This window comes from Lissotriton vulgaris, chromosome 1_1, assembly GCF_964263255.1.
Source record: "Lissotriton vulgaris chromosome 1_1, aLisVul1.2, whole genome shotgun sequence".
NCBI lineage: Eukaryota > Metazoa > Chordata > Amphibia > Caudata > Salamandridae > Lissotriton > Lissotriton vulgaris.
This window is the reverse complement of record NC_141685.1, coordinates 1291894906-1291921433: the sequence shown is the minus strand read 5'-3', so window position 1 is coordinate 1291921433 and position 26528 is coordinate 1291894906. Positions and strand designations below refer to the sequence as shown.

Sequence of the window (26528 nt, the reverse complement as noted above, 5' to 3'; positions counted from 1 at the left end):
GCCCGCGTACGAGACGTCAGCGAGGTCACACAAGCCCTGCCCCAGCGCACCCACGTCAGTTTTTTCCTTTTCCGCAAGCAAAGCGGATCCGATCCTTCCCTCTGGCCTGTTTGGGGCCCCTTTTTCTTCCCATTGTCTCTTCTTTTGGTGGAACAGTGTGCGAATACCTTCGGGCTTCAAGACTGGCCCATCGTGTGAGCGTCTTATGTTGGCGACGGACCCTCACCTCATTTGTATGAGGTGTTTGGGGAAGGATCACGGCAGCACTGATTGGAAGCCTAGGTTGTGGCGGGAGCGCTGGATGAAACTACACTCGATGCGTCTCCAGGTCGGCGTCCTCCCCTCGGTCAGCTTTGGCGGACGGCTTCAGATACGGCCGTGGTCGTTGTCCTCGCCCTTCTCCAATGTCACATGAGCGTCGCTCTCCGATGGGTAAGTGCCGCAGTCTGTCCACGGGGGCTGGTGTCCGGCCTGCGGGGGCGTGGGCTCTCTGCCGTTTCCCGCACAACGCAGAGCCACCAGACAAAAACTGTGGGAGCATGGGAACAGTGTGCGAAAGAGTAGAAAAGAGAAAGACACCAGAAAGAGCAGAACAAGACTGCGGTGTCCAAAGGCAGGGACAGAAGAGAAATAGAGCAGAGCCCTGACCAACCACCCTGCCAGTACATAGACAGCCACCCCTTCCTTTCCCTGTACACAAGGAACAAGCGTAAAGGGTCAGGACACATGCAGCAGGCCAACCACCCCTATGCAGAAACAAGGAGGGGAACCAGTCCCAAAAAGGACAGGAACAACCAACCTCCATGCCACCCAGGTATAGAGCACAACCAACCCCTCCAAGGGACCAGGGCAAAGCAGGACCAGAAGATCCCAACTACGAGATAGCAGAGGGGCAGGACCCCGAGCAGCAAGAAGGAGGGAAGTGAGGGGAGGTAGAGATTGGAAGGCAAACCACCCCAACCTGGAGCAGCCAGAGCAGCGGAGGATAGGAGCACCGCAGCCCCATCCTCGAAGGAGCCAAAGACGAGTAATGAACAGCAACAAGATGGAGCAGCCCTGCAAAAGTACAAGGATACACTCACAGGAGACACAGCATCCCCCCGGGAGGCAAGTGCCTAAGACCAACCCAAGGGTCCTCGCAGAACGGGGAGGAAGGACGGGCTGTGAAGGTAATCTGCAGCTAGAATCGTCTCTACCAGATACATCGTTACCGAAGGTAAGTAACTCACGCATCTGATAGAGACTACTAGCCACAGATTCCTTCTCGTAGAATAGATACCTTAGCAATACCCACGGGGAAGGAGGGTCTGCGAAAGGACCCCACCAGCCATGACAGGACACACGGTCACACAGGGGACCAGACCTTGGACCGGGATGTACCCTGGTCCCTCCCAGGCAAGAGGAGCTCCCCAAGCAGAACACCAAGGACCCAGAGGGAAGGTGGAAGAGAGAAAGAAAAGGCCCTCACACTCACTACAGAGGAACCAGGGCAAGGCCAGAGAGGCTGCAGTACCCCACACCCCTCCAAGGCAAGAAGCTTCCACCCAAGCCAGGGGAAGAGCTCAGAGGGCCCAAGGAGACAAGGGAAAAGAAGGCGAGTCCACCCAACACGGTAGGCAACAGCCCAGCTAGAGCTGCGCCAACAGACTTAAGCCACCAGAAGTCAGAAAGCAGCCAGGAAGACCGGGCGGGCTACGCCCAACAAGGGAGAACACAGAAGCATCCCAGCCCGCAGGACAGGAGCAGGGAGGTGAGGGAACGACCTGACAGCACCATGAGGGGCCGCGCACACAACCTCAAGAAGCAAAGCAACATACACAAACGCCACGGAGAACAGGCACCCAAAGGCCACCAGAACTCCCCAGCAGAGCGCAAGCTATATAACAGCTACCACTACCCGACATAGGGTACCCTTTTGGAAGAACTTCCGCAGCAAAGACCATGGAAGGCCCCATCACCCGGGAAGAGGTAGCAGCAGCCATGAAGGACCTTCCCCTTGGGAATACTTTGGGGCCAGATGGCTTACCTCCGTCTTTTTATCGCATGTTTCAGTTACAGCTCTGGCCTCATCTTCTACGGCTGTTCAACTCGTTCACTGATACGGAGGGGCCATCCCGGGATATGGGAATGGCGGAGATAGCGTTGATCCTGAAACCGGGAAAGGACCCTGCACAGTGTGCATCGTACCGCCCCATTGCCCTGCTCAACACTGACTTTAAAATTTACACCAAACTCCTGGTGAAGCGTCTGGGTATTATAGACCCGGACCAGGTCGGCTTCTTACGCAACCGGCAGGGGGCGGACAACGTGCGTAAAATAGTGCACCTGGTAGGTAGGGATCAATGGACAGCTCTCGGCCCAGTTCACTATCCACAGGGGCACCAGGCAGGGGTGTCCCCTCTCACCCTTGATATTTGCCATTGTGGTGGAGCCATTGGCGGAAATGATTCGTCGAGCGCCCGACATACACGGCATCCCCATGGGTGGTTGTGAGAATAAGGTGGCGTTGTTCGCAAACGATCTTCTCCTTACTCTAACACCCCCCGGGGAGTCCTTACCGGAACTCAAAAGCATCGCTGAAACTGAGCGGGCCTCTGGCCTTAAGATCAATCATAGTAAGTCCTGGGCCCTCAACCTTACCATTCCGAAGGAAGAGATCCCTCGCCTTGAGAAGCTAGTGCCAGTGGGGCACTCAAGGCATCCGCTACCTCGGTCTACAGGTAACTCCCTCTTTGGACACAAGTCAACTGGCGGGAATGTCGGCGGTCGGTCCTTGAAGACTTGCGGAAGTAGAGGCCCCTCATGCTGTCATGGTTGGGCAGACTCAATGCCATCAAAATGTTGATCCTCCCTAAAAACATATATTTATTTCAGTGTCTCCCCACGCCCATTCCGCTACGTTGTATACAAGACCTCCAGCGCGCCCTCACAAACTTTATATGGGGTGGAAAAAGACCCCACTTCTCGCAGAAGCTTCTAATGACACCGAAAGATAGGGGGGACTGCATGCCCCGACCTAGTGGATTACTACTGCGCCTCACACCTCCGATTTGTGGTAGAGTGGGGAGTGAGGGAGAGTGAAAAGAGATGGCTGCACATGGACCGGGTAGTGACGAGACAGACCATCTGGGACCTAGTCTGGCATCATCAGACAGCACGTTCCAAGAGCGCTTATATAGAGGTGCCCACAAAGACGGTGTTAGACATATGGGATAAAGTGGCTGTGCGCAGAGGCCTCACGACGTTTCCTTCACCGCACACCCCGATAGGGGAACCCGTCCTTCCCAAAGGCGCACCATTCACGAGCCTTCGCCAAGTGGACACAGGGGGACTGCTGAGTGATTACTGATTTGTTCGAGGAGGGTAAGCTTAAAACCTTCGCTCACGGTAGATAAGAGTTTCGTGTTCCAGTGGCGGCGCAGCTGCAATATGTCCAATTGCGGCACTGGGTGACTGACGAGGATATGTATCAGGCGGCCACACGTGCCTTCATGCCCATTGAACGGTTGGTCTGGGATCCTGTTGAATCTAAGGGGCTTATCTCCCGGATTTACCAGATCCTACAACATCCTCAAACGCCGCCCTCACACCCCTACCAGGGCAGATGGCAAGCACTGTCAGACTTGGACATTACCCCCGCACAGTGGCGTAGGCTCTGGCAGGATATCCCCAAAGTATACCGTAGCATCCCGCAGCGGGAAAACGCCTATAAGCTCATGAGCCAGTGGTACTACACACCCCAGCGTCTTCACAAGAGGTTTCCTACATCCTCCCCCTTATGTTGGAGGTGCCGAACTGCAGCGGGGGATCTCATTCATATTTGGTGGGCGTGTCAGTCGCTGACTTTATTCTGGAAGAAGGTCCTTAGCCGCATCAGGGGGGTGCTGGGGTTCTCTTTGCCTGAGACCACGAGCACAATCCTGCTAGGTGTTAAGCCCGCTGGCCTAAAGGCCCTAACCAGGAGCGATTGGACCTTGGCGCTCCAAATGTTGGGGGCGGCCAAACAGCTTATAGCCTTGTATTGGAAAAAACCCGAAGCTCCTCCAATCACAGCCTGGTTTGTGCGCCTATGGCATGTTGTCGCAATGGAGCTTTTCACAGCACGGCTGCAGGCGCGTGACACCCGCTTTAAGGCTGTTTAGCAACCTCTAGTCAAATATCTCTGTGCTATTGTACAAGCGTGCCACGTGCCCACCAAGCTTAGGACACTGCGCCTCTTTGACGATGCTATTATCCCCCCTGATCCAAGCAGGTTGCTCCCGGAGCTGCCCCCCTGCAATGCACCCCACTACCGCCGAAACTGGACCGGGCTATCGCCCCTTCTCCCCCCTCCCCTCCACACACCGCCCTTCCTCGCGCCTCTTCGTCCCTCCTCTTCTCCTCTTGCTTGCTTCTCTTGGTATACTCTTTCCTCCTCTCCCTCTGTCACTTTTTGGGCCCTGGGCCCCGTTGGGTTGACTGTTGGAACTGGGCTAGTGGCCCGTTTGTCATGAATGTGGGCCCTCAGGGCCTTGCCACTCCTCAGGACCAGTTGCTCTCATGTTCTGCAATCCGGAACGCGGCCGGCCCCTCTGGGGTTGTTGGCGCACCGCTGTGTACAATCTAACTTCTTCTTTAGACTTTTAGTGACTTAACGCAATGTCTATCACGCGGCCGGCCCTTGATAGGGTTGTAGGCTTATCGCTGTGTACCTAATACTCCTGTGGTGTGTGTTTTTTGCTGGAAAATAAAAGATTTGAAATAAAAAATATGTTTATAAATTGAATAAATGCAAAGAATGTACATCACGTTGTCTCAAAGCTCAATAGCAGGTTATATTAGTGCTAATGATTAACTATATGCAGCTAATTTTATCCACAGAATAAAAGCCAGATTTGAGACTGGTGGGATTACCTGCAGGGATAGGTTCTGAGGCAGATGTGGCTCCCTAGAGCTCCGGTGTGGCTTCCTGAGGCCATAGCAGGGCTTAGATGTGGCTAATCGGGATAGGCCAATGATGGAAGCATTTCTAGTCCCTAATGTCTACTTTGAGGGCTGTCTTATGGAGCAAGCAGACATGAGAAGGCAGCAGAGCCCCTTCCATTCTCTAATGATGAGGAGACGAGATGGCACAGTGCTGATTACAAACCTGTGGAGGTGAGAGCATCAGGAGGGACACTCGGCTGAGAATAGAACATTGCAGAAACAACCATTTGGAGTGTCGATATGGGCTTGGTAGGAATTCTCCGTAGAATAGTGGGCATAAAGAATGTTGCTCCTCTATTAAGCTTGTGGGAAGAGTAGATAGGCCTATGGCACTTCTGTTTCCCATCATGGTAGAGGCAATTTGAGTGACTTGTCTCAGCTCCATTTCCAAGACTTTCAATTTTTTTTTCTAGTGTGAAGGGCTTTAGAAGCAGTTTCATCTAGAGATGGTTTATCAAAATTTAACGGGAAACGAAGGTGTTCAGTGATAAAAGCGTATTCAGAGTATCTTAGATGGTTTCTCAATTAAACCTCTGTCCTGCAGCCAGAGTCTGGGAAGGAAGCCCACTCAGTGGTTTTACCAGCTGGTGTTTTAGTGTAGAGACTGTGTTTGAGGGAATGCATTCACTATGTGATTCATACAAAATGAGTGCGAGTGAGAGACAGGAATAACAAGTGTCTGAATGGATTAGAGTAAGGATGAGAAGAAGAAAGGGAAAGAGCCAAACAAAAAGAGAGCTTATCTGTTTAGGCCACCTAGTTATTGCCATTCACATTTATCCCTGCAGAAATAGCTTCCACTACCCACCTTCCTCTTTACAAAAACATCCCAGCCCAGATTAAAGCCAAAAGTAAAATGATTTACCTGTTTGGTGTTATCACGCCTGTGTGACTCAGGGAGCGTCTGATCTGTGGACGAACGAGACAACGCTCATCAATTTGCGCTTTCGGATTATAAAATTCAAATTTTGTGCTGTGTCAAGGTAGGATTGCAATGTCTTTGATTAAGAAGATGAACCAAAGGTTTTATGTTATTACTAAGATGCTCCTGTTTTATTTTTCCTTTGGTTCCTTCTCACAAAGTATTGCTGACCTTCAAAGCGCTGATCCTGCGTTAAGGAACAGCTGTGACAGTGGTGAAAAACCTTCAATGCAACCATGAAACTTGCAGTATGGAATGTGCCACCAGAATGATGGTGTGGCTCACGGGCAACAAGGCAGATTCAAAATATTAACAAGGTCTAATCTATATTTTTCCAATTATGATGCCAAGACAGAATTTCATCTAACTTCTCCAGAACACAAATGTCTATGGTTTCACATTTTTTACTGTACATCACTCTAGGCATTACAAGGAGGCTTCCCTCAATGGACCTTGTTACTAGATCTGGAGTCTCCAACCAGTGATTACGAGCTACCAGTAGCTCACAGACACCTTCAGAGTAGCTCATAGCTCTGAGTTCATTTTTCAATCAGCACTGGGTCCTATTTTCCTTCCAAAGTTAAGGGAATTCTGTATTTATTTTACATTATTATTTTCAGGCTGCAGATAGCGGGGCCCAATAATGAGCAGTGCTGAAGTCGTATTAATGACCCAGGGCACAGAGGTGAAGACCTGAAGCACCGAGGTATTTAAATCTTAAATAAAAGTCCTTGCCAACTCAATTTTGGAGCACCAGAACAAAATTATGTTTCTGGATGCTTTTAAATAAGAGAATATTAAAATGAAGAATTATCTTAATGATTAAGTTAACTCTTCATTTGAACTTTATCCCAAAGTGTTGAATTTACAAACAGCAGGCCCCATGATCCCAGTGGGCAGTAGACACCCTATATTTAGAACAGAAAAATAGTCATTTTTTTCAAGTGGGAGAATTTAAAGAGAAAAAAAAATGGATTGAGCCAATGTTTTTCTCCAATTTCAATTAAGCTAATTACATCTTAATATTTTATGAAGCACGTTTCTTTACTTTAAATTCCTCCTATGTAAACAAATGGCTATTTGTCTGTTGTAAATATGGTACCATGTCTACAGGGCATTTACACACAGCAGGCATCTTTCTCCTAGTAGCTGGTAGATACAGCGTCAAATTTATAACTGAAAAAGTGAGACTTTATTAAGTGGGAGAAATTTAAAGTGCAGAAAAATGTTCCATACTAGGAAAAAGTTTTGCAGAACAGTTTTATGCACTTTAAATTTCTCCAATTAAAAAATGGTTGTATGTTTGTGTTCTACATGTCCTGTGCCACAAGTGCATATGACATTCATTAATCCATACACATATATCCCATTCATACCCAAACATGTTCATACATCCCTAAAGACCACGCTCTTACTGATACACATGGTAGCCCTGTCAGATTGCCTTTAGACAAAAGAATTTTGTTCAAACCATCGTCTTTGGCTCTATGGAAATTAGGTTTAATCATTGAAACTGGGCTTGGGGGTGTCTGGTCCCATTGCGCGAGTGACTTGGCATTCAGTAGCTCACAACAATTTTTACTGATAAGAAGTAGCTCTCACTACAGAAAAGGTTGGAACCCACTGTGTAACTAGAAGTCACTTTTATGCACGAGTAGACACATGATTAGATTGGACAGTGTTCACTTCAAGGTTCGTTGTGGAAAAGAGGGATCATTTGAAGGGGGTCCTTACCCTGTGAGAGTGTGGCAGTTTTGCACCCACATAATCAGGCGATGAGGAGGTCATTGGGGACTGGAGGAGATTTGGCGACAGACTTTCGTTGGCAAACTTCATACATTCTTCCAGTGTGGTGATGAACTGACTGCAGGTGTGCTGGAGCAGGGACGATGTGTCACTGATTTTCTAGATGGAAACAAGAGTTTGTGTGCACAAGCATAAAAACAGAGTGGTGAACGTTCACATATGCAGACCATAGATATAATAACCCTTGCAGAGATTGCAGTTGTGAGTGGCTAAGTTATTCTAGACACAGGCAACATTCTCTTGGAAGCTAGGCTCTAATAAGGTGGTGCTACATACAGGCAAGTTGTTCACTGGTGATGTTAAATAACCCAGTTCAACAGAAGTTCATCTTCTTGTTTCGCTTACAACATCACCTGGAGCCGGAGATAGACTAAATGATTTAAAATTAATAAATACATATGAAACTGTACACAACTGTAAGAAACAACCTGTAAGAACAATGATCTTCAGCTAGACTTTGTAGCACTATGCTGTCCTGCCATTGTACATTTCTGCCTGGCCCTGCAAGTTTTTCTCCTAGCGTGCTAGATTATCATGCAGGTCTATTGGGGTTTTCCCGTTTAAAGAGTGTGGGACATCTAAGAAGGACTCCGATGTACAAAGGCACAGCCAAAGTGTGCTTTCCTTTGCAATACAGACTATTTTTTCCATCTACAAAGTTTTTTTTTTTATACAGTCGAGGCAATGTGAATCTTAGTCCTTGGGTACAGGCCTTTTTACCTATACCCATGTGTGTGAGAAAGGAGATTACCTACCAGCTCTTCCTGGGGTTATGTTCATGCAATCCCATGTAACTGGATTACATCTGTGCAGTCCCTTGTAACTGGGAGTCGCATGGACTCCACCACGTGTGCGAGCTTCACAAGATTGTGGTCTTCTTTGTGCACAGCTGCCTATTTTGTTCATTTAGCACACTGCTGCCCTACAGGAACAAATCACCTGTATCTGTCCCTGAAACCAGTTATATTTCTTCAGTGAACAGTGGCAGTTCATAACACCATGTCAAGTAGCCACACAATCCCTACTAGAGTGAAACCTAACACTTTCCTCATCTCTATTAAAAATCTACATCTCTATTGTGATGGCCTCCTGTCTGAAGCCATTTCACATCCAGCTGGACCCGCATGATCAGTCTCCGATGAGCCAAGAGCACTTTCTACTTGGAAACCACGTGATTGCACCGGTTTTGGATGGGGGTCATGAAGTTAAAAACTACAGATCACCTGGCCATCATGATTTGGCCCCTCCGGCCAGTCTCTCATTCATTCATTTAACGATTAACCACTGAGAACCTCCAAACTAGTTCAGGACACACACAAGAGAATTGGACTGCTACTCTAGTCCATCCCTCCAGACTCCCTGGAGAGACTTGCAGAGACTCCTTTCTGGAAGTTGTGAAGAGAACAGAAGAACTTTTCTTCCTGCAGAATAAGGTGAAAGGACCTTTGTAAGGAACCTTTGCAAAGACCAACTAACTGGAAATATTGCTTGGTGCAGCCTTGCAGGATAAAGCCTACCTAAGAGATACAAGGTATGCCAAAAGAAGTTGCCACAAAACAAACGGTTCAATAGCCATCAGGGACTGAAAAGGGGGAGCATGAACTGCCCAGCGATGCCCCCCCACCCCACCCTCCTCTATTGCGAACGGGTGTCCGTACCTACATTTCAACCCATCCCAGGCATTCTTGCGAAAACTCAACTTCATCCAATGACTTGGGGACGGACCCAAGGCATCAGCTAAAGGTGGTCACCCTGACTGACAAAACGAGAAAATAATTTCTATGGCCCAAGGGATTTTAGCGATATAGCAGTCTGACCTTTGGTGAAGACACTTGTTGAGGCCAGTAAGCCACTAGCCACTGTACATCACAGTAGCTGTTGTGGATGCACCAGCCGCTAGAAAGTGCGGCCAGTGGGTTCTAAGATACAGGCACAGAATGTGAAGCAATACCCCCTACAAGCGGTCACTAGCATGTGGATGATGCAGCTGTCTGAAACAGTTATTAGGCCTCTCTGGTCAACAAAATATTACTAAGGAGGGCCATGGTTGCTTCTTTCTTGCACGTAGAGTGCTCCCAGGGGGTAACAGAAAGCGCTTGTTTAGCTTTATGGTAGCCGGTTTGGATGCATTTGACTATTTGTTTGGTAATATTGTCCTTGGAAATAGGCTGGCCTTTGTAGCTTTTGTGAAACCTAACAATTCATAGGACCGGTGGAAGAACTTTATCCTGTTGAAGTAATACATGAGATCATATCTAGGGCACGAGCTCTATAGTCATGAGGTGGAATGCGGAGAATCGTGGGAGGAACTGTGAGTGGTTCTGAGAATTAATTACACTGTCCATACAACATACCTATATAACATTATTTTTGCGTTCCAAGTCAATTTGTACCTATACGTTCCGCCTTCCTTTTTGTCGATTTAACTGTGTCAAAAACTCAAGAAAAAGATTATAACATATTAAATTACTTTTCAGTCTGGGAGGACCTATGCTGCGGTTCTATGGAGTGGCAAGGGGGATTGTGGGAGGGATGACACTTTTGAGGCGCTCCATAAAGACTATGATTACTCTGATTTGGAAAAGGGAGGAGTCTTTATGTTTTCACCTATGCAGCCATGGCAGCTAGATGTAGCCATTTAGAAGTGTAATTCAGACCTGACCTTTGTAAATGGAAAAGTTAACACCTAATAAGTTAACAACTAATAAGGGTTCAGATGATAGGAGATACAATAGAGGACAACCCTACTCCATTTATTTTGAAGCATAGCAGGCCAGAGTGGTAGGTCTGAAGAGATTCACAAAGAATATCCATGCATTTATGCAGGAGCCACATTTAACCAAATTCCACGTCCTCAAGTGGTGGATTGCTAGATTCAGCTTCCTGGAGTCTGGGTGCCTGAACAGGCTTGAGGTAGCATGTGAGAAGGTGCAGCCTGTTGTGGGGCTTCTCATGGCGCTGATAGACATCTTGAGGAGTGTTGTATAGCCCAAGTGGGAGCCACCAGGCTAGAGGTATGCCTCATCTTCTGTACAACATACAGAAGGAGTGGGAGAGGCAGAAAAGCATAAGCAAGGATCCCTGGCCAGTTCCTCCATAGGGCAGTTCCCATGGACTTAGGGTCGAGTACTTAAGAGGCAAAGTTTGGGAATTTTGCACTTTTGGGAGTGGCAAACAGGCATATCTGTGGGGTTTCACAGATTTGAAAGTACTCTAGTATGACCTGCAGGAGGAGTTCCCACCCGCAGACCTCTTGATGATTCCCGCTGAGCAGCTCTATCTACCTTGTCGTTGTCCACTCCCCAAAAGTACTCCTCCAGGAGGGGTATGCGGTGGCCGAGAGCCCAGTGCCGGATCTTTTGCGCAACTGCGGACAGCTCAGCGGCCTTTGATACGGTCCATCATGAGGTTTTGATGGACCGTTTATCAGCAGGGGGGGGATTCAAGGCCCTGCCTGGAATCTTCTGAAATCCTTTCTCACCGATAGATTCCAAACAGTGGACTTGGTTAAAGATAGGTCAAGGCCCTTTTCCCTTCCTTGAGGGGTGCCACAGGGGTCGTCCCTTAATTCTACACTTTTTAATGTGTATGTGTCCCCTCTGGCAGCCCTGCTAAGATCTTTCAGGTTCCAATAAGCATCCTATGCGGATAACACGCAAATTGTGCTGTCCCTTCAGCACGGCTAAGAAGCTGAAACTGGAATAAGATTTCATGACTGGGGGTGAGTGCTTGCAATGTTCAACACTCCGTCCATCATCCCCTTTGGTATTGCTTTGTTCGCCTTAAGTTGGCAGGGTATGCCCAGACGTGGGTCCCTTGCTCATTGCCACTGGATTCAAGCTAGCCTGGCTGATGACGGCTGATTAACCAGATACCGGTCCCAAGATGCTTGTTTCCGGTCCAGGAAAGGCATGGCTTGGTAATTCGGGCTGGACTGTTCCCATGAGGCACAGGGTCAGACTGATTTGCCTCTGGCCATGTCTGAACTGGGGTGGCGGAGTGAGCTAAAGAATGATGATGGATTAAACCCAGATCAGTTGACTGGGGGTGAGTGCTTGCAATGTTCAACACTCCGTCCATCACCCCTTTTGGTTATGACTGCATGAAAGCCATCTCGGAATGGATGTCATCTAATTAATTGCCTGAAACTCAATGCAGGAAAAACGGAGGTCATTCAATTTGGTAACAACTTAAATCTTTGGACGCCTGACTGGTGGCCGTAAGAAATAAGAACACTGCCAGTTCGGACTAAAAAAGTGAAGAAACTGGGGTTGATCGTGGACAACAGACTCACTTTTGGTGATCAGATAAGTGGGGTTGTCTCTGCAAGTTTCTTCCTTCTCAGAATTCTGAGGAAAATAAAGTTCCTTCTTCCAGAAGGCAGTCTGAGGACAGCGGTGACAGCACTCATTTTGTCTCGACTGGACTACTGTAATGGTCTCTACTTGAACATCCAATAGAGACATATGAACAGATCGTGCAGAATGCTGCAGCCAGGCTGCTGATGGGTACACCTAGGTTTGTCGCGGTTTTCTCCACTTGTCTGAGGAACTGTTGTTGCTGCCTTGCCACGGGACTAACTGCTGCTGCTGTTCTTTGCCCCTCCACTTACAACAACTCGCCGGACCGGCTTCGCGGGTCCCGCAGCGCTGAATCCTTCAGCGGGAGTTGAAGCTGCAGAGGGGCTGCGCTGCCTGAAAGGTCCTCGGGTGTGCTGAGTCAGGGCTGAGAGCATAGTATCAGGGACTCCATATCCCAGGAGTCCCTGTGAGCCCATTGCTTCCACCTGGGCTGCTCTCCCTGCCTGCCCCGCCCCCTTACCTATTCTTCCTCCCTATATAATCAGGCCCAGTCCCCCGCCGCACAGAAGCGTCCCGAGAGTAGCCCGGGACAAGGGCGGGACCGTCTGCGGCTGAAGTAGGCTGGGCTGGACCCCGTACCTTTGGCTTGTTCTATTAATTTGCCACACTTAGTTGTTTGCATTTTAAATCCCCTAGGCACTTCAGCACTCTTAGCCGTCACTGAATTTTGTCTTCCTATTTATTTCTTTGTTCATTGAACTTATCCTATTTCTGGTTAAGAGTGATATATTACTGTTTTGCTCTTTCTGTTGTGCTCTTCTGTTTTTTAATATGACGGCAAAAAGACTTCGTTCAGGCCGAGTATTAGTGGGGAGGTCATGTTCTAAAACGAAATCTAATCCCCTGCGGAATAAAATTAATTCTACCCTGCAATTGAAAGGTCAATGCCAACTGTACAGTTTATGGGAAAGGGGAAAGGATAAAGTTGTGTCTGATGCCCTAAAGTCTGATGAGTTAAAGGGCAAAGAGTCAGAGGCAGTTTCTCTCCCGGTTAAGGATAATATCATTCAGATTGAGGTTCCCTTAACGTCCCACCCTGGGAAACTCTCCTCTGAAATAGTGGGGGGTCCGCCTCTTGTTTTGATAGATTTACAGAGGCAAACGGATCACCCCCTTGGGGCTTTTGGTTTTAACAATTTAAAAACCTCTAATGACATTTCTTTAAAATTATCTGAGTTAGCAGTGCTTAACCCAACACATCCAATTAAGGAGGAATCAAAAGTCTCTCCTGGCTCACCTCATACCCCCGTAATCACGGAGGGTGATTTTACATTACCTGATATAGATTTAGAGTCCCAAAAGAGGTATTCAGAACTTGCTCATGCTAAAGCTCTGGTCAATACAAATGCTCAAGAAGTTCCTTTAACCCCTAGGCTTCATCTCTACAGCAGCACTCCTCTAAAAAATTAGATTTTTCACTATCTCAGCTAAACCTCACCTCTAGCCCTGGCACTAATATGAATAACATTCTCCCTAGTTCTCTTATTGGCAACGATAATTTAATTTCTAAATCCTTGTCTTCTTTAGAACTCTTGTTATCATCCATTCTACTTTTACTGGAAAAATTTGTTGGAGGCTCAGATTGTGTCCTTTATACGGTAACCCAAATTCTTAGGGTGCTATTACATAATAAAGGTGGGACCGATTTCGGGTCGCATCTTGAGTCTGCCAACTTATTGGTGAACAAGAGTAAAGACAAGAGGTTAACAAAGGAGATGGAAATTTTAGACCCAGTTCAAATGGTCCTGAATCTCGTTTCCGAAGGTCAGATTGCAAATAAGATAGCGGCTATCCCGGCGAGTCTCATAGTCGACAATGCAGTTTCAGCTGGAGGCAATTGTTTCGCCATCCTTGATGAAGAGATAGAACCCTCGATTGACTCGGTTGACATGCAAAACATGGAAACGCCTCCTGTATTTCCTATATTTACCCCTCATATAAAAAAAGAAAAAGAGGCACGTGATGATCCCCCAAGTAATGATGAAAAGGTAGTACCCTCAATGCAAAAAAAGAATAGAGCTAAAAAAAGGAAACCCATCCGAAGATTCTATAAAAAAAGTAAGAGGAAAATTAATTTTGAAAGCAATTTAGAGGCCTCGCCAGAAAAATCCTGCCCTGAAGAGTTGTCACCTAACCTACCTGATGACACAACTGGTGCATCCAAAGGGGACCATGCGAATATTATTATTGAATCTGCAGGACCCTCGAGCTATTCTCGAACTGTTGTATCGATTTTTCCCGTAAATGCTTTACTCCCAACCCTTAATCCTCTGGCTAAGCCATCTCAGGATTTACCTGTAATTGAGCATGTCCCCATTCTGCCTATTCAGGAGAAAGTGTAGATACCGCATTCTTGAATTTTATTCCTCTTTTTGATACTGATCTTATCTTAAATAGATCGGTACTTCTCAAATGTTTCCGAGAGATCGAAAGTCTAAAACTAATTCAATCTTCCGATTTAGGCTTGGTATCGCTTCTGAACTCCACCATAGGGAAAACAGCCAGGGTTAAATTTCATTCTAAACTGGTATTAAATCATATTTTTCACTGGGCAGAGGAATTACAAATAAGAGGGATAGATGTTACCCCTTTCTTCATTGAGGAACAGGGTAACAAATTATCCATTAACTTGTCAACAGTCCACGGAGTAAATCCGGTTTCTACAGACTGGTCTGCAGCTAAAACTGAGGATTTAAAAATATGTGTATCAAAAAATGAACGACAAGTAATCTATAAAAATCCTCCTCCTTCTAAACCAGTTTTGATGGATGACATTTCTAAATGGAGTTGGTTGCCTGGCGTTCTCTCAAGCAAATCCACCTCTACCCTTAAACAGCATTTAAATTTTTAACACGGATTTAAAAATTATTTCTTGGAACATTGCGGGTTTGAAGAATAGTCCGCAAAAATTGTCATTCTTGCAATCCCTAGAAGCTGATGTTATTTGCCATCAGGAGACCTGGGTGGAGGGGAAACTAACGATGGAAAAAGATTATTATGTTTTAGATGGTAGTGCACTCCCCTCTAGGAGAGGCCATGCGAAGGGTGGATTAGCTGGTTTACTCTCCAATAAGATTAATTGGAATTTTTCCAATTTTTTAGAGCCAAATAAATTTTTCCAGGCAGTAACTCTGAAATATTTGGTTACGGATGGCCCAACTAAATCGCTTGTCCTGATAAACACTTACATTCCACCTGACACTTGCTTTAATGTTGGCCTAAAGTCGCTTTTCTCCTTTATACTTAAGCTTATGGACGCTACATCCCCTCCGCATATATTGTTATTAGGGGACTTCAACTGCAAAATTTCTAATTGTGGCCTCGACTTGTTCAGGAATAAGCTTAAGGAAGATTCTCTCCATATTCCGCAAGCTCAGTTCCCGGTGAATATTAAGTCCAACAAAAGAGGGAAATTAATTTTGGAAGGTCCATCTAAGGTGGATTGCCTAGTAATAAATGGCAGGCTCCCCTCTGACATCCCTGCAGCTTTTACACATAAATCAAAAAATGGAGAATCAATTTTTGATTATGTAGTAGCAGATAGCTCCTTCTTCCCTTTCCTGTAAGATGTTTTGGTTGTTAATTCGGAACTAAGTGACCACAAGGTTGACTGTTACAGTTGATCTCAAGCCCCCTCTGTCGGATTCCTGGCACAGTGATACTGATTTGGTGAATTTTGGAGACAAGTCAGGGAAATGTTACTGGAATTTTGGGGCTATCAAGAGTCTGCTGAGTATCTTGGTATCTACAGTGGAGAATTTGTCTCAATGGGATGGGAGGGAACTCCTAGGTTTTTCTGATTTTTTGAAATTAGTAACCTCAATAGCAAAGAAAGCCCTTCCTGCTAAAAAACCTACAGTAATCCCTAAACCCCTTCGGCAATTGAATATTGAAATAAATAAATTGATAAGGGATCAATATTTATTATTTAACCAGGAAAGGTACCATAAATTAGTCCTGTTAAAAAGAAGTAGAATGAGGTTGAAGGCTAGACTGAAAAGAGATAAGGAAGACTCTTTAAGGATCAAACTCCGGGAATCCTCTCATAAGGGTCAAGCCAGGACATTCTGGTCATTAATTGGCGAAGGTTGCGGTTCTAGATCCAGACCCACGCCAATTTCTATTGATGAGCAGATCTGGGTGCAATATATTAAGCATTTGTATAGCAGTAATGGCTCGCAACGGGACAATGATTCTCTTTACGAGGACAATCTTCCCTATGATCCCCCGTCCGAAAAGGACATCGAATTAGCTATCAAGGGCACGCGCTCTTCTGGCGCGATGGGTCCGGATGAGGTCCCTATTTCTGTTCTAAAACATCAGAGTGAATTATCGAGTAAAATCCTTTACCCAGTGTTTAAATTTTGTTTTATTAGTGGAACAGTTCCTCCATCTTGGAAAGGGAGCATACTAGTCCCTCTTTTTAAAAAAGGGGCTAGAGACCTACCTCAAAACTACCGCCAAATCGCTCTATTAGATGCTATTGGCAAGGTCTTCGCAAAATGTCTTCTTAATTTAATTAACGATTGGGTGTCTAAGGCCAAAATTCTACCATATGAACAAACCGGTTTTAGGCAAAGGCACGGTACCCTAGATAACCAGACTGCACTCCAGGTTATAACGGAGAAATATGTCAAGGTTCGTGGAGGGCGAGTTTATGGAGCCTTTATCGATTTCTCCACAGCTTTCGACAAAGTGGATAGAACATTGCTGTGGGGAAAGTTATTCGATTTAGGGATGCCATCAACTCTTATCAGATTAGTCCGTGCCTTGCATTCAGATACCTGGTGCAGAGTGTTGTTGGGTGGGGAAAGAGGACTGTCTAGAATTATCTCCACAGCTAATGGGTTAAAGCAAGGCTGCCTATTGGCTCCTTTGCTGTTTTCCCTATATATAGCAGATTTACCCCAGGTTCTTTCTGCAAGTACAGGTATTGTTCCGAACTTGGGGGGCTCCCCAATCGTATGCCTTATGTATGCTGATGACATTTTGATTCTTGACCTAACGCCTAAAGGGTTGAATAATCGCCTGCATGCTTTGTACAATTATGCAGGAAAGCATCATCTGCTGATAAATATTGCAAAAAGTAAAGTGATGTGTTTGACGGGTAGGAAGAATTCTAAATATGCGAACTTTCATTGGACCGTGGAAGTTGGAAGTAGTGCAATCGTATACTTTTCTTGGCAAAATTGTTACGAGCAACTTAAGTGAAAAAGCTCACATAGCTAATAACACCCACAAAGCTATTGTCCAGGGAAAGAGTTTGGTTTCACTATATAAGGCCACAGGCAGAAGACATTTCTCGATACTGCTGGAGGTATATCGAGCAAAAATTCCTGCCTCTTTACTTTACGGAATGGAGTTAATCGATATGAAAAACTGGAGTTCCTTGAACTCCTCTGAAGGTAAAATCCTACGTAGCCTTTTATCTGTCAACACAGCTAGTTCAACAGCTGCTCTTAGACAGGAATTCGGATTACGTAGCAGCTGGGTTCAAGGTCTAGTGGGGAGTGTGCGCTGGGTCTTTAGCCTGGCAAAGGGTGAGCCTGGCACATTAAGACATCTTATAAAAACTGAGCTGCTGGGAAATTTTAATGATTACTCTTTAATTCTAAAAATTTTTAGATGTGCTGTGAGCCAATTACAACTAGATGAAGCTGTTTTGTTTTCTTTATCTGCATATCAGCTGAAAACCCTCCTGAAGTCCACATCTTGGGAATTAGGGTTTAGACTGGATATAGAGACTCGTTTTCTAAAAAAAGGCACCACTCCAGTTATTGATTCCTGTCTGGTGGGTAATGCGCAACCCTATGTTTTTTGGAAAATTCCTCATGGAGTCAGGCGTCTATTGTTTTTACTAAGGCAGGACTTTCTTCCTTTGAAATCTCTCTTATCCAGATGGTATGGTTCAGCAGCCTTATGTGATCTCTGCAATATGAAAAATCAGGACTTGCTCCATGTCATTTTTGTTTGCCCTGCTCTAATGTCGCACAGGCGAAAGTGGCTAAGACCCATCTGTCTGCAATTCAATATTCTGTCTACTACTGCTTTTATTGCGGCTATGAAGAACCCCCCTAATGAAATGTTCTGTTTTAAATTGTATAACTTTTTAAAATGTTTTTTGACTCTGTATTAGGTGGTTGTTTCGACGTCCAGTTCACTCTGTATTTTTATTCATTATTCTATGTAATGTAATATCACTTATTCAAGATTTTATGGATTGTAATGCTATGTCTTTTATGTGGATCTCATGAGAGTTCCGTAATCATAAATAAAAATAAACTTGAATAAAACTTGTCGCGGTTAGGAAGGGACTTCGACATCTTCACTGGCTCCCAGTAAAACAACAGGCACAAATAAAAGCCCTCTGCTCGGTCTATAAGGCCCTTAAGGGCGCAAGCCCCGATTACTGGAAACAACGTCTACAATGGTACGCCCCCAGAAGACTCTGCGCTCCATGGAACCAAAACAAGGGATTATTTCCCACCCTGTCAAAAAAGCTAGCTGGGGTGGCGGGAGCTTCGCCACATGTGCTGCAAAGGCATGGCGCAGTCTACCTCTACATCCCAGACACTCAACCAAGCTCCTTTCTTTTGGGAAAGGGCTGAAAACCTGCCTATTACTGTATAGTTACTTCATCATAAAGGAACCAATTAGGCAGGGCTCAGCTCCAGGACACCTTAGGGTAACAGTTGCGCGATAGAAGCCTCATAACATAACATAACCCTGCATCTGAAGGTACTACATGGCAGTCATGTCTGACTTAATAAGCCAATTACTTGAAGAAAATACTTGAGAATGAAGTGCATGTCCAGCAGCTTGAGAGACAGTTAATGTGCCACCATGGGTGATTGGAGAGAGGGGAGGGGGCACACCCCCTGTATAGTCATATTGTCGAGATGTGCACAGCCCACCCATTGAGAGAGGCAATCGTGGTATGGGGACTTGTAGAACGAGGTCTGAGAAAGGCCTATCCTGTAACAGGCTGCTGTTCCACCACTGCAGACAGTGATAGGTGGGGGCCTTTATCAACACTAGATCTAGCAAGTGATACTCTGACTATTGAGGTAAGAGGCATTCCTTCAATTGGCGCTTGTTGATTCAAGCATTTGGTATTATAAAAGTTCTAACTATGACCTGACGATTGGGCTAAAAAAGAGGGAAGTTCTAATCAGTCCTTACAGTTGTAGGCTCCTTTGCCATAGCTACCCCTCCACTACCACATTCAACAAAGTGGAAGTGGCAATAGTGGACAGGATGCATGGGCAAATGAAACTAGGAGTCCTTCAGGAATAGCGCTGCCATGTAGTTGCCTTGTTCGAGGAGAAGAATGACACCCTGCAGGAAATGTTCGACAGGACGGGCCTGAGGGAGCTGTCCTTCTTAAGGATGAGGAAGTAAAGAGAGTAGATACCATTGCCACAGTATGGAGGGGGCACTTTGTCTATGTCTTTGTGGAGTGATGCCTGGGCCTCCTCCTCTAGAGTACTTCTTCCCAATTTCTTTAGGACCAGGACCCCATTTTTAGGATGACAAGCTTTCGCATCCCACCTAACTCAAATTACCATAAGGGTGGTGATTTTGTAATATAAATAGGGCCCTGTGTGGGACAGTACTGCCACTTAAAGACAGCAAATTATTTTCAGTTGAAATGGCCACTAAATTTGCAACAATAACAGTTGATGGACAGAATGCAGAACAATGTCATACATTCACCCCAGTACAGAGATCTGGGCCTAAATCCATCATTTTTTGCACTCCACACCACCCCAGTTCAGACATGGCCATATGCAAATCAGCCTTGACCCTGTGCCTCATGTCAACAGTCCAGCCCGAACTGCCAAGCCATGCCTTTCCTGGACCGGAATCAAGCATCCTAGGACCTGTTTCTGGCTATCAGCCGTCTTCAGCTAGGATAGCTTGACTCCAGTGGTGTGGAGAGCATGGGAATCACGTCTCAGCATACCCATCCCAATCGGGGTGACAAATGCAACAATAACAGTTGATGGACAGAATGCAGAACAATGTCATACGTTCACCCCAGTACAGAGATCTGGGCCTAAATTCATTGTTTTTTTGCACTCCACACCACCCCAGTTCAGACATGGCCATATGCAAATCAGCCTTGACCCGTTGTGCTGATAAAACTAAAATCTTTATCTACATTACACTTCAGAATTACAAAAGAGTATGTGTTTCATTTTCTGAAGGTGTACAGCTCATTTGCTGGTATTTATATTTTTTGTGAGTTACAAAAAATGGCACCCTACAGCTTTTCCTTTCACACTTCTTTTACCAGAGCAAGATTTTCACACAATTCACTTTAAATATCAATCCCTGCCTGCAAAGTGAAATAATTTTGTAAACACCAATACCCATGTTAAACAAATAAATAGCAATTTGTCAGAAGGCATAGCCTGACATTTGATCCCTGAATTTGAAGTGTAAATCCAGAATGTAAAAGCATCTTTATTTATTGCTTGGAAATTGGCGACCACCAAAAATCAGGTAGCACCTACCAATGGGTCTCAGCCCACAGTTGGGGAAACACTGCGCTAGAAGGCTGAGATGTTACGTTCTGAAGGTATGTATGCAGGGTCTGATGAAAGGAGGGGTTGTGAGAACTAGGCAGTGGTTGTGACATACCACCACCAATACTCACTGATCTGATGTGATGTGATTTCCTACCAACGAGAGAGGAAATCCGTTGGTCTCCCCTATCAGGTAAATTGAGGTCAACAGAGTTTTGGGGGTGGGTGCAAGTCAGTATTTAGAGGAGGAGGCTTCTTGCTGGAGCTGCCCCCCCCCTGCCTTTGTTTTTATTGCCCCTGTAGGACCCATGGTGGTCTGCGGATGGAAAGGCTGCTGCCTCTGGTACGGATGCGTAGATGATGGCCTGACACCAGCTTGACACTGCTGCCCCGGATAGGAGCCTCTGGAAGATGGAGTTTAAAGGGCATCTACTGATTTGGCAATATAGTTGTCCTTCGTTATCTTTTCCAGTAGCTCATCAACCTGGGGCCCAAATATATGTTACCCATGAAAGGGAAGGTTGAGAAGATGATGTTAAACCTCTGGCTTAAACGCCACAATAGGGAGTCAGAATGACATTCGAGAAAAACCCTAGGGTTAACCATTCATCTCCAAGAGGCTGTGTCAGTGGAATCTAGGGTGCAACAGATGGTAGCATTGGGGAAGAACACCATCTCCTTCCCCTTTTGTCTGAATTCCTCAATAGAACCCCAAAGAGTTGGCTATGCACCAGTAGGTAGTCACCCCTATGTTATGTTATGTCAAGGAATCTGCAAAGCGCACTAATCCTGGAAAGGTATCCTGGTGTTGAAAGAGATTAACACCATAATAGCATAGTTGAGATTGTCACCTATCTAGGGTCCAGACCTTGCAACAGCATAGAGATAGAATAGCTACATTACTGTGCATAGAGTCTGGTCTTAACAGCTTTCTTATTGCCACCCTCTTACCACTGCGTATAGATTCTACCCATCCTTGTCAGACGGTGTGTATCACCTGTGGGATAAGCGGAAATCCGCTTGCAGGCTGTGTGTAAGTCATTGGAGTCGGGTGGGACATGGCCCCTGATGTAGACATGAACACTAGGGGGAGGGTAAATACTTCAACCTGTGTGTTACTACCTTGGCCTTCATAGGTTCCCTGAATGTATCCGGGGTGGACTGGATTATCATGGGCAGAAATTGTACTGTCCACTACGACTTCGAGAGCGTCTCAACAAGGTAATCGTCATCGTCATAGAGGACGCCCATGTCTACTTTGTGGAAGGTAGCTGCTCGCTGGATGACCGCAGGATAGGCTGGGGCATCTTCAGTGAGAGATGCCCTGATGGGATAATGTTTGAGGTCTGGGTCGGCATCATAGTCTTCACGGGTCGTCCGTGGGCCCTAGTTCGAAGGGTGTGTAGTAAACGTAGGCTATGCTAAAAGGACTACCTGGGTCATAAGAAGAGTGTAAATCCCTATAGTGACTGTGGAGGAGGTAGTGGAGGTGGTGTGCATGGTCATGGAGGAAGTGGTGGAGGACAAAGAGGCGGTGGTGGTGCCTCTGTCTCTCTTCTTCTTGGGCCTGGGATCCGGAGGGCCCTCCAATGCAAGTTCCTTCTTATATGCTAGTCTCCTCCTCCGAGAGAGAGAGTCTCTATGGTTTCTGCAGGGTTGGTTTTCCACAAATCTTCCCAGTAAAGGAGGGTGGTGGGGGGGTGGATAAAGAGGTGCTTTAGCCTTGCATCAAGTTACAGCGCTTTCATTTTGATGGCAGCCGCGACCCTTTCTTTAGACGGGTCTCATCTAAAGAAAGGGGCGTGACCTCTATTAAGTGCAAGCGCTGCATGGGGCGCTTTGGAAACAACCGCCCCAAAAAAAAAAAAAAAAAAAAAAAAAAAAAAAAGATTAGCAAAGCAATAGTGCTCGCATTTGCGCGAGTTTAAGCTATTGGCATTTACAATGCCAATAGCTCAAACTCTCCTAAATGCTAGGCCAATTGCATTGCAAAGACGTGTCCGCCAATGTCCCTGCTGCTTGGAAAGTGTGCATGGCGGCCTGAATGTTGCTGCAAAGCAAGTCGTGCTTGCAGTCGGACAAAACTCACTAAGAAATTAGTGCTGACTAAATAACGCAGAGCGTGTAACAACAGAAGTAAAAGGCCAGTCCTCATGGGAGGTTACAAATTAAGACAAGGCGGTACTAAGGTGGGACTACCAAGCCGATTACCGAATCAGAAGCCAGCATTTACAAAGAACAAAGACACAAGCCAATGAAAGAATATGGGCAGAGAGCGGGCGGAGCTTCAAGTCCAAACTCTAATACAGGATGCCTCGCAGTGCAGCGTATGCGGTGCACAGGCTGAACCTAAAAACGTGCACGATCATGAGATTGGGGCTTGGATATGGAGCCTAAAATAATTTTTACGTATCTGAGACTTTAGCAATCCAAAGGAGACCTGAGCTCAAATAGTACCCATTTAGAATAACACTGTCCCTAGGGCTCAATGTTACAACTAACATGTTTGGAGTTGGTTAACTGGCCCAGAATGTGCTGAACATCTCTAGGTTTCACTGTGTGTCTATATTTAATGTCTAGAATATTTTAGTTACCCATATCAAAGAGTGTATCTTATCTAAAGAAAAGAATACTGCAGTTATTAAATGTTATTTAAAGGTTCATATTATTTCTCAGTTTCTAACTACACCCCCCAGCCTAGAATGGACTGCTTGAACTTGCCACCCAGAGAGAGTCAAGTGCAACAAGAGATGATTTTATTTCCATCTGGTTGGTGTCCCATAATTTCACAGATGCCCAAGACCACACAGACTTAGCAACACATTCACTAAGGAAAATACGCATTTAGATTGACATATCAGTTAAGCAATTGTAACATAAACACTAGTTACAGAATGGTAGTATGCACGGTTTCCCTAACTTTGTCCCCATGTCCTGGAAGTGTATCCATGCACTCTCTTCTCCAGTTGAAGACCCTCCCACCTCCAAAGACCCTCTCCTCGTAAGGGATCCTTGTACCTCAGAGTCACATTTTGTTCCATCCTCTTGCACACGTGAGGCTTGTTGCACTTCAAGCACCTGCTGCGTCAACAAATCACAGAACAACCGCAGTTCAGAAATCTTCTGAGAGAGAGATTCGCTGCCGAGGTGGACTTCTACAAGACAGAAAGAATTAAACACGTTCAGAGTTAAATGTGCACAGTGAAGGCATTACGTACCAAAAGAATATTCATGAATGTTTTTTTAGGAGATGTGCATGGTTTTGAGAAATATGAATGGGATGGTGATTGTGAATTGAGTGAATAAGGCCTTAGACAAGCATTATCCCTGGAAAAAGGTAATGAAAGCATCATCACCAAGACCTATGGAGAACCAAGAAACAGAGGAAGGAAAGAAACTTTGGGAATACAAAGGGTAAATGAAAATATGAAAACCAATACATTGAGAAGATCTGGGAAAAGAAACTGTGGTTAAAAGTTGGAAGGGACCTTATGTGAGGAAAGGCTCTGTAGAGATGAAAGAGTAAAGGGATGGAAGGAATTAAGGTGACAAAGGGGTAGAGAAAAACAAGCTCCTTGCCTGTAACAACAATGCTCCAATGGTATCAGCTCAAGATATAAAGTTTAATATACTTTCCTTTGCTGTAAATGATCATCACAGTAATGTAATCGAACCACATTAGTACGTTCCTCCATTTTGGTTAGACTTCATAACATCAAACCTTTCCTAATATTCTACCCAGTGAAAACCACCATTTTTGGAAATATGACAAACGACCCAGTATCCATACCAAGGAGGAGGATAGAAAAGATTCCTGTGATTATAGAAAAAGCTAACACTACAAAAGAGCTATTACAACCAAGTAATGATTTGTTCTCCTGCATGTACACTGCTATATACAGGGACATGCTTGTTAGAATTTAGACTCAGGCGCTGAAAATCTAAGGGGATCACAGAATTTAGGACTTTGGATCACTCTAAGATTTCTCAAAACTGGTTTATCCACATAAAGGCCCAAAGAGGAAGGCATCCAAACAGAAAAGCAAACCAAAGGCAAAGATAGTAGTTAAAGAAGGTCATCTTCCAAGGCTCTATTACTGGCTACACGGAGAGTAGCAATGCCTTGTACAATGGCCTGGTGGCAAATATATGAATAATTAGACAGCATATTCGGAAAATAATGTGATGAAAAGACTGCAGGCCATGTTTAGAATTTGGCAGACAGGATACTTTGTCACAAACACAGCAGATGTCGTGTCCTCCAAATTCCATGTGCATTATTGCGTATGTCACTTGAAACACAACAGATGGGCTATAAACCACGTTTTCACACAGTATCCCATCAACCAAAGTCTAAATAGGGCCCTTAGTGTAAGACATGGCAATGTATTTATGATGTGATTGTTGAAAAATGAAGTATTTCTTGAATGTAAGTGGAATGCAAATTAGTCAGAAGCTAAGGCCTACATGGGAAAACAGGTTTTCTGAGGCCAAGAGGACGGTCAATAGTACAAAGACCAAAAAGGGGATTATCCCAGAAAACAAGGATGGAAAAATGGCCTTCATAACTGGTCTACGAAAGCACATGGCATGCAACAGAAAATCTGATGTGACATTTCTGTGAAAAATGGTAGGTTCTAACTATTTTTGAGTATTAACAGAAAGAAGAACAGTAGGTTATGTGAATTATTTTCATCAAAACATGTTTGGAATTTGAACATTATACAGCTCTGTGATTCTCATTGCCTCAGGTCAAACTAATAGATTAACATTGCATTTTGCTGTGTTTCCTATTCTTTAAAGATAAATCACAGAAGATAGTGGGCAGCTAACTAAGAATAAGTACTATTTAGTGATTCAATATGTGGGATAGCGGCCAGAACAGTCCGGTGATGAAACACTGCTGAGAACTGTGAGACGTTGGCCTGGTATATGATGTCCACTATTCTCGTGGTCACCTTGCACCAGTCCAAACAACCCTTATGGTGATGGTTGTAAAGTTAACCTTATAGACCAGCTATCCTAGTGGTAGCATGGACAAAGCAGTCTTAGGCTAAAACTTCATAAAGCATGTGAAGCCAGCTGTTTTAACACTAATAATCCCTTGAATATCAAATGAAAGGACACCACACAAAGTATATATCAAATATATATGTATTTATTACTAACACAACCCCTCTGAACTCTTTATGAGGTCATAGTTCGAGATACAGCACAAGTTACTCAATAAGCATACTATAAGTTGCACAAATACAATTCTGCCCTGGGGGCCTCACGAACCACATACTAATTAAGTGGTATAAGAACCACTTCAGGAAAGGTGAATAAGCCTAGGGCCTAGAGAATCGCTGGGGCTACACTGAACAACCAAAGGTTAGGAAGTAGAAGTCCCACAGGATGCGTGTGCAGTATCTAAACACACATGCGAGTTACCATAGAGTTTCAATGGGAACGTAAAAGTTACAAAGTAGTAGATTTCGGACACTTCCAGGTGGACTACGGGAAAACCCAGTTAAACTAGGACACTTGGATAGTTATTACCCACGGGAGCACCAGAGTACTCGAGTTACCTCACCCAGGGAAGCCTGGTGCATAGGTGTCTTTTGCGTGTCGGGTTTCGTCGATGAATCCTATGGAGAGCTGCAAGAAAGTGCTGCAAGCGACCAGGAGGAAAGTGTCGGGATGGAATCAAGGGTGGATCGGAACAGTGAAGAACCTGAAAGCAGAGGGGACAGTTGGGTCACTAGCCAGTGACCAGGAAGGAACCAGGCGATGTCGAGTTGCAATCAGGTGAAGAGGTGCAGCTTGTCTCCGCAGCCACGAGGTCCAGGAGGCGTCGACGACGACCAGGAGCTGGAGTCGAGCTATCCCACGACGGATCTAGCTGTTGGCGTTGGCAGTATCCGGATTGGACCCAACAAACCTTGGCAAATGCAATCCACG

At 45.4% G+C, this 26528-nt stretch overlaps 1 protein-coding gene across 1 annotated transcript in view; it reads right to left on the bottom strand.

Annotated features, from left to right (window-relative positions):
- LOC147749018 (pleckstrin homology domain-containing family A member 3-like) overlaps positions 1-26528 on the bottom strand; it is a 157706-nt gene that overhangs the window by 70995 nt on the left and 60183 nt on the right. The window contains exons 4-6 of the mRNA XM_086965282.1: positions 23604-23740; positions 7622-7792; positions 5831-5874 (exon numbers count right to left, since the gene is read on the bottom strand). Coding sequence (XP_086821408.1) covers positions 5831-5874; positions 7622-7792; positions 23604-23740 — 352 coding nt within the window. The remainder of the gene's footprint in view (positions 1-5830; positions 5875-7621; positions 7793-23603; positions 23741-26528) is intronic.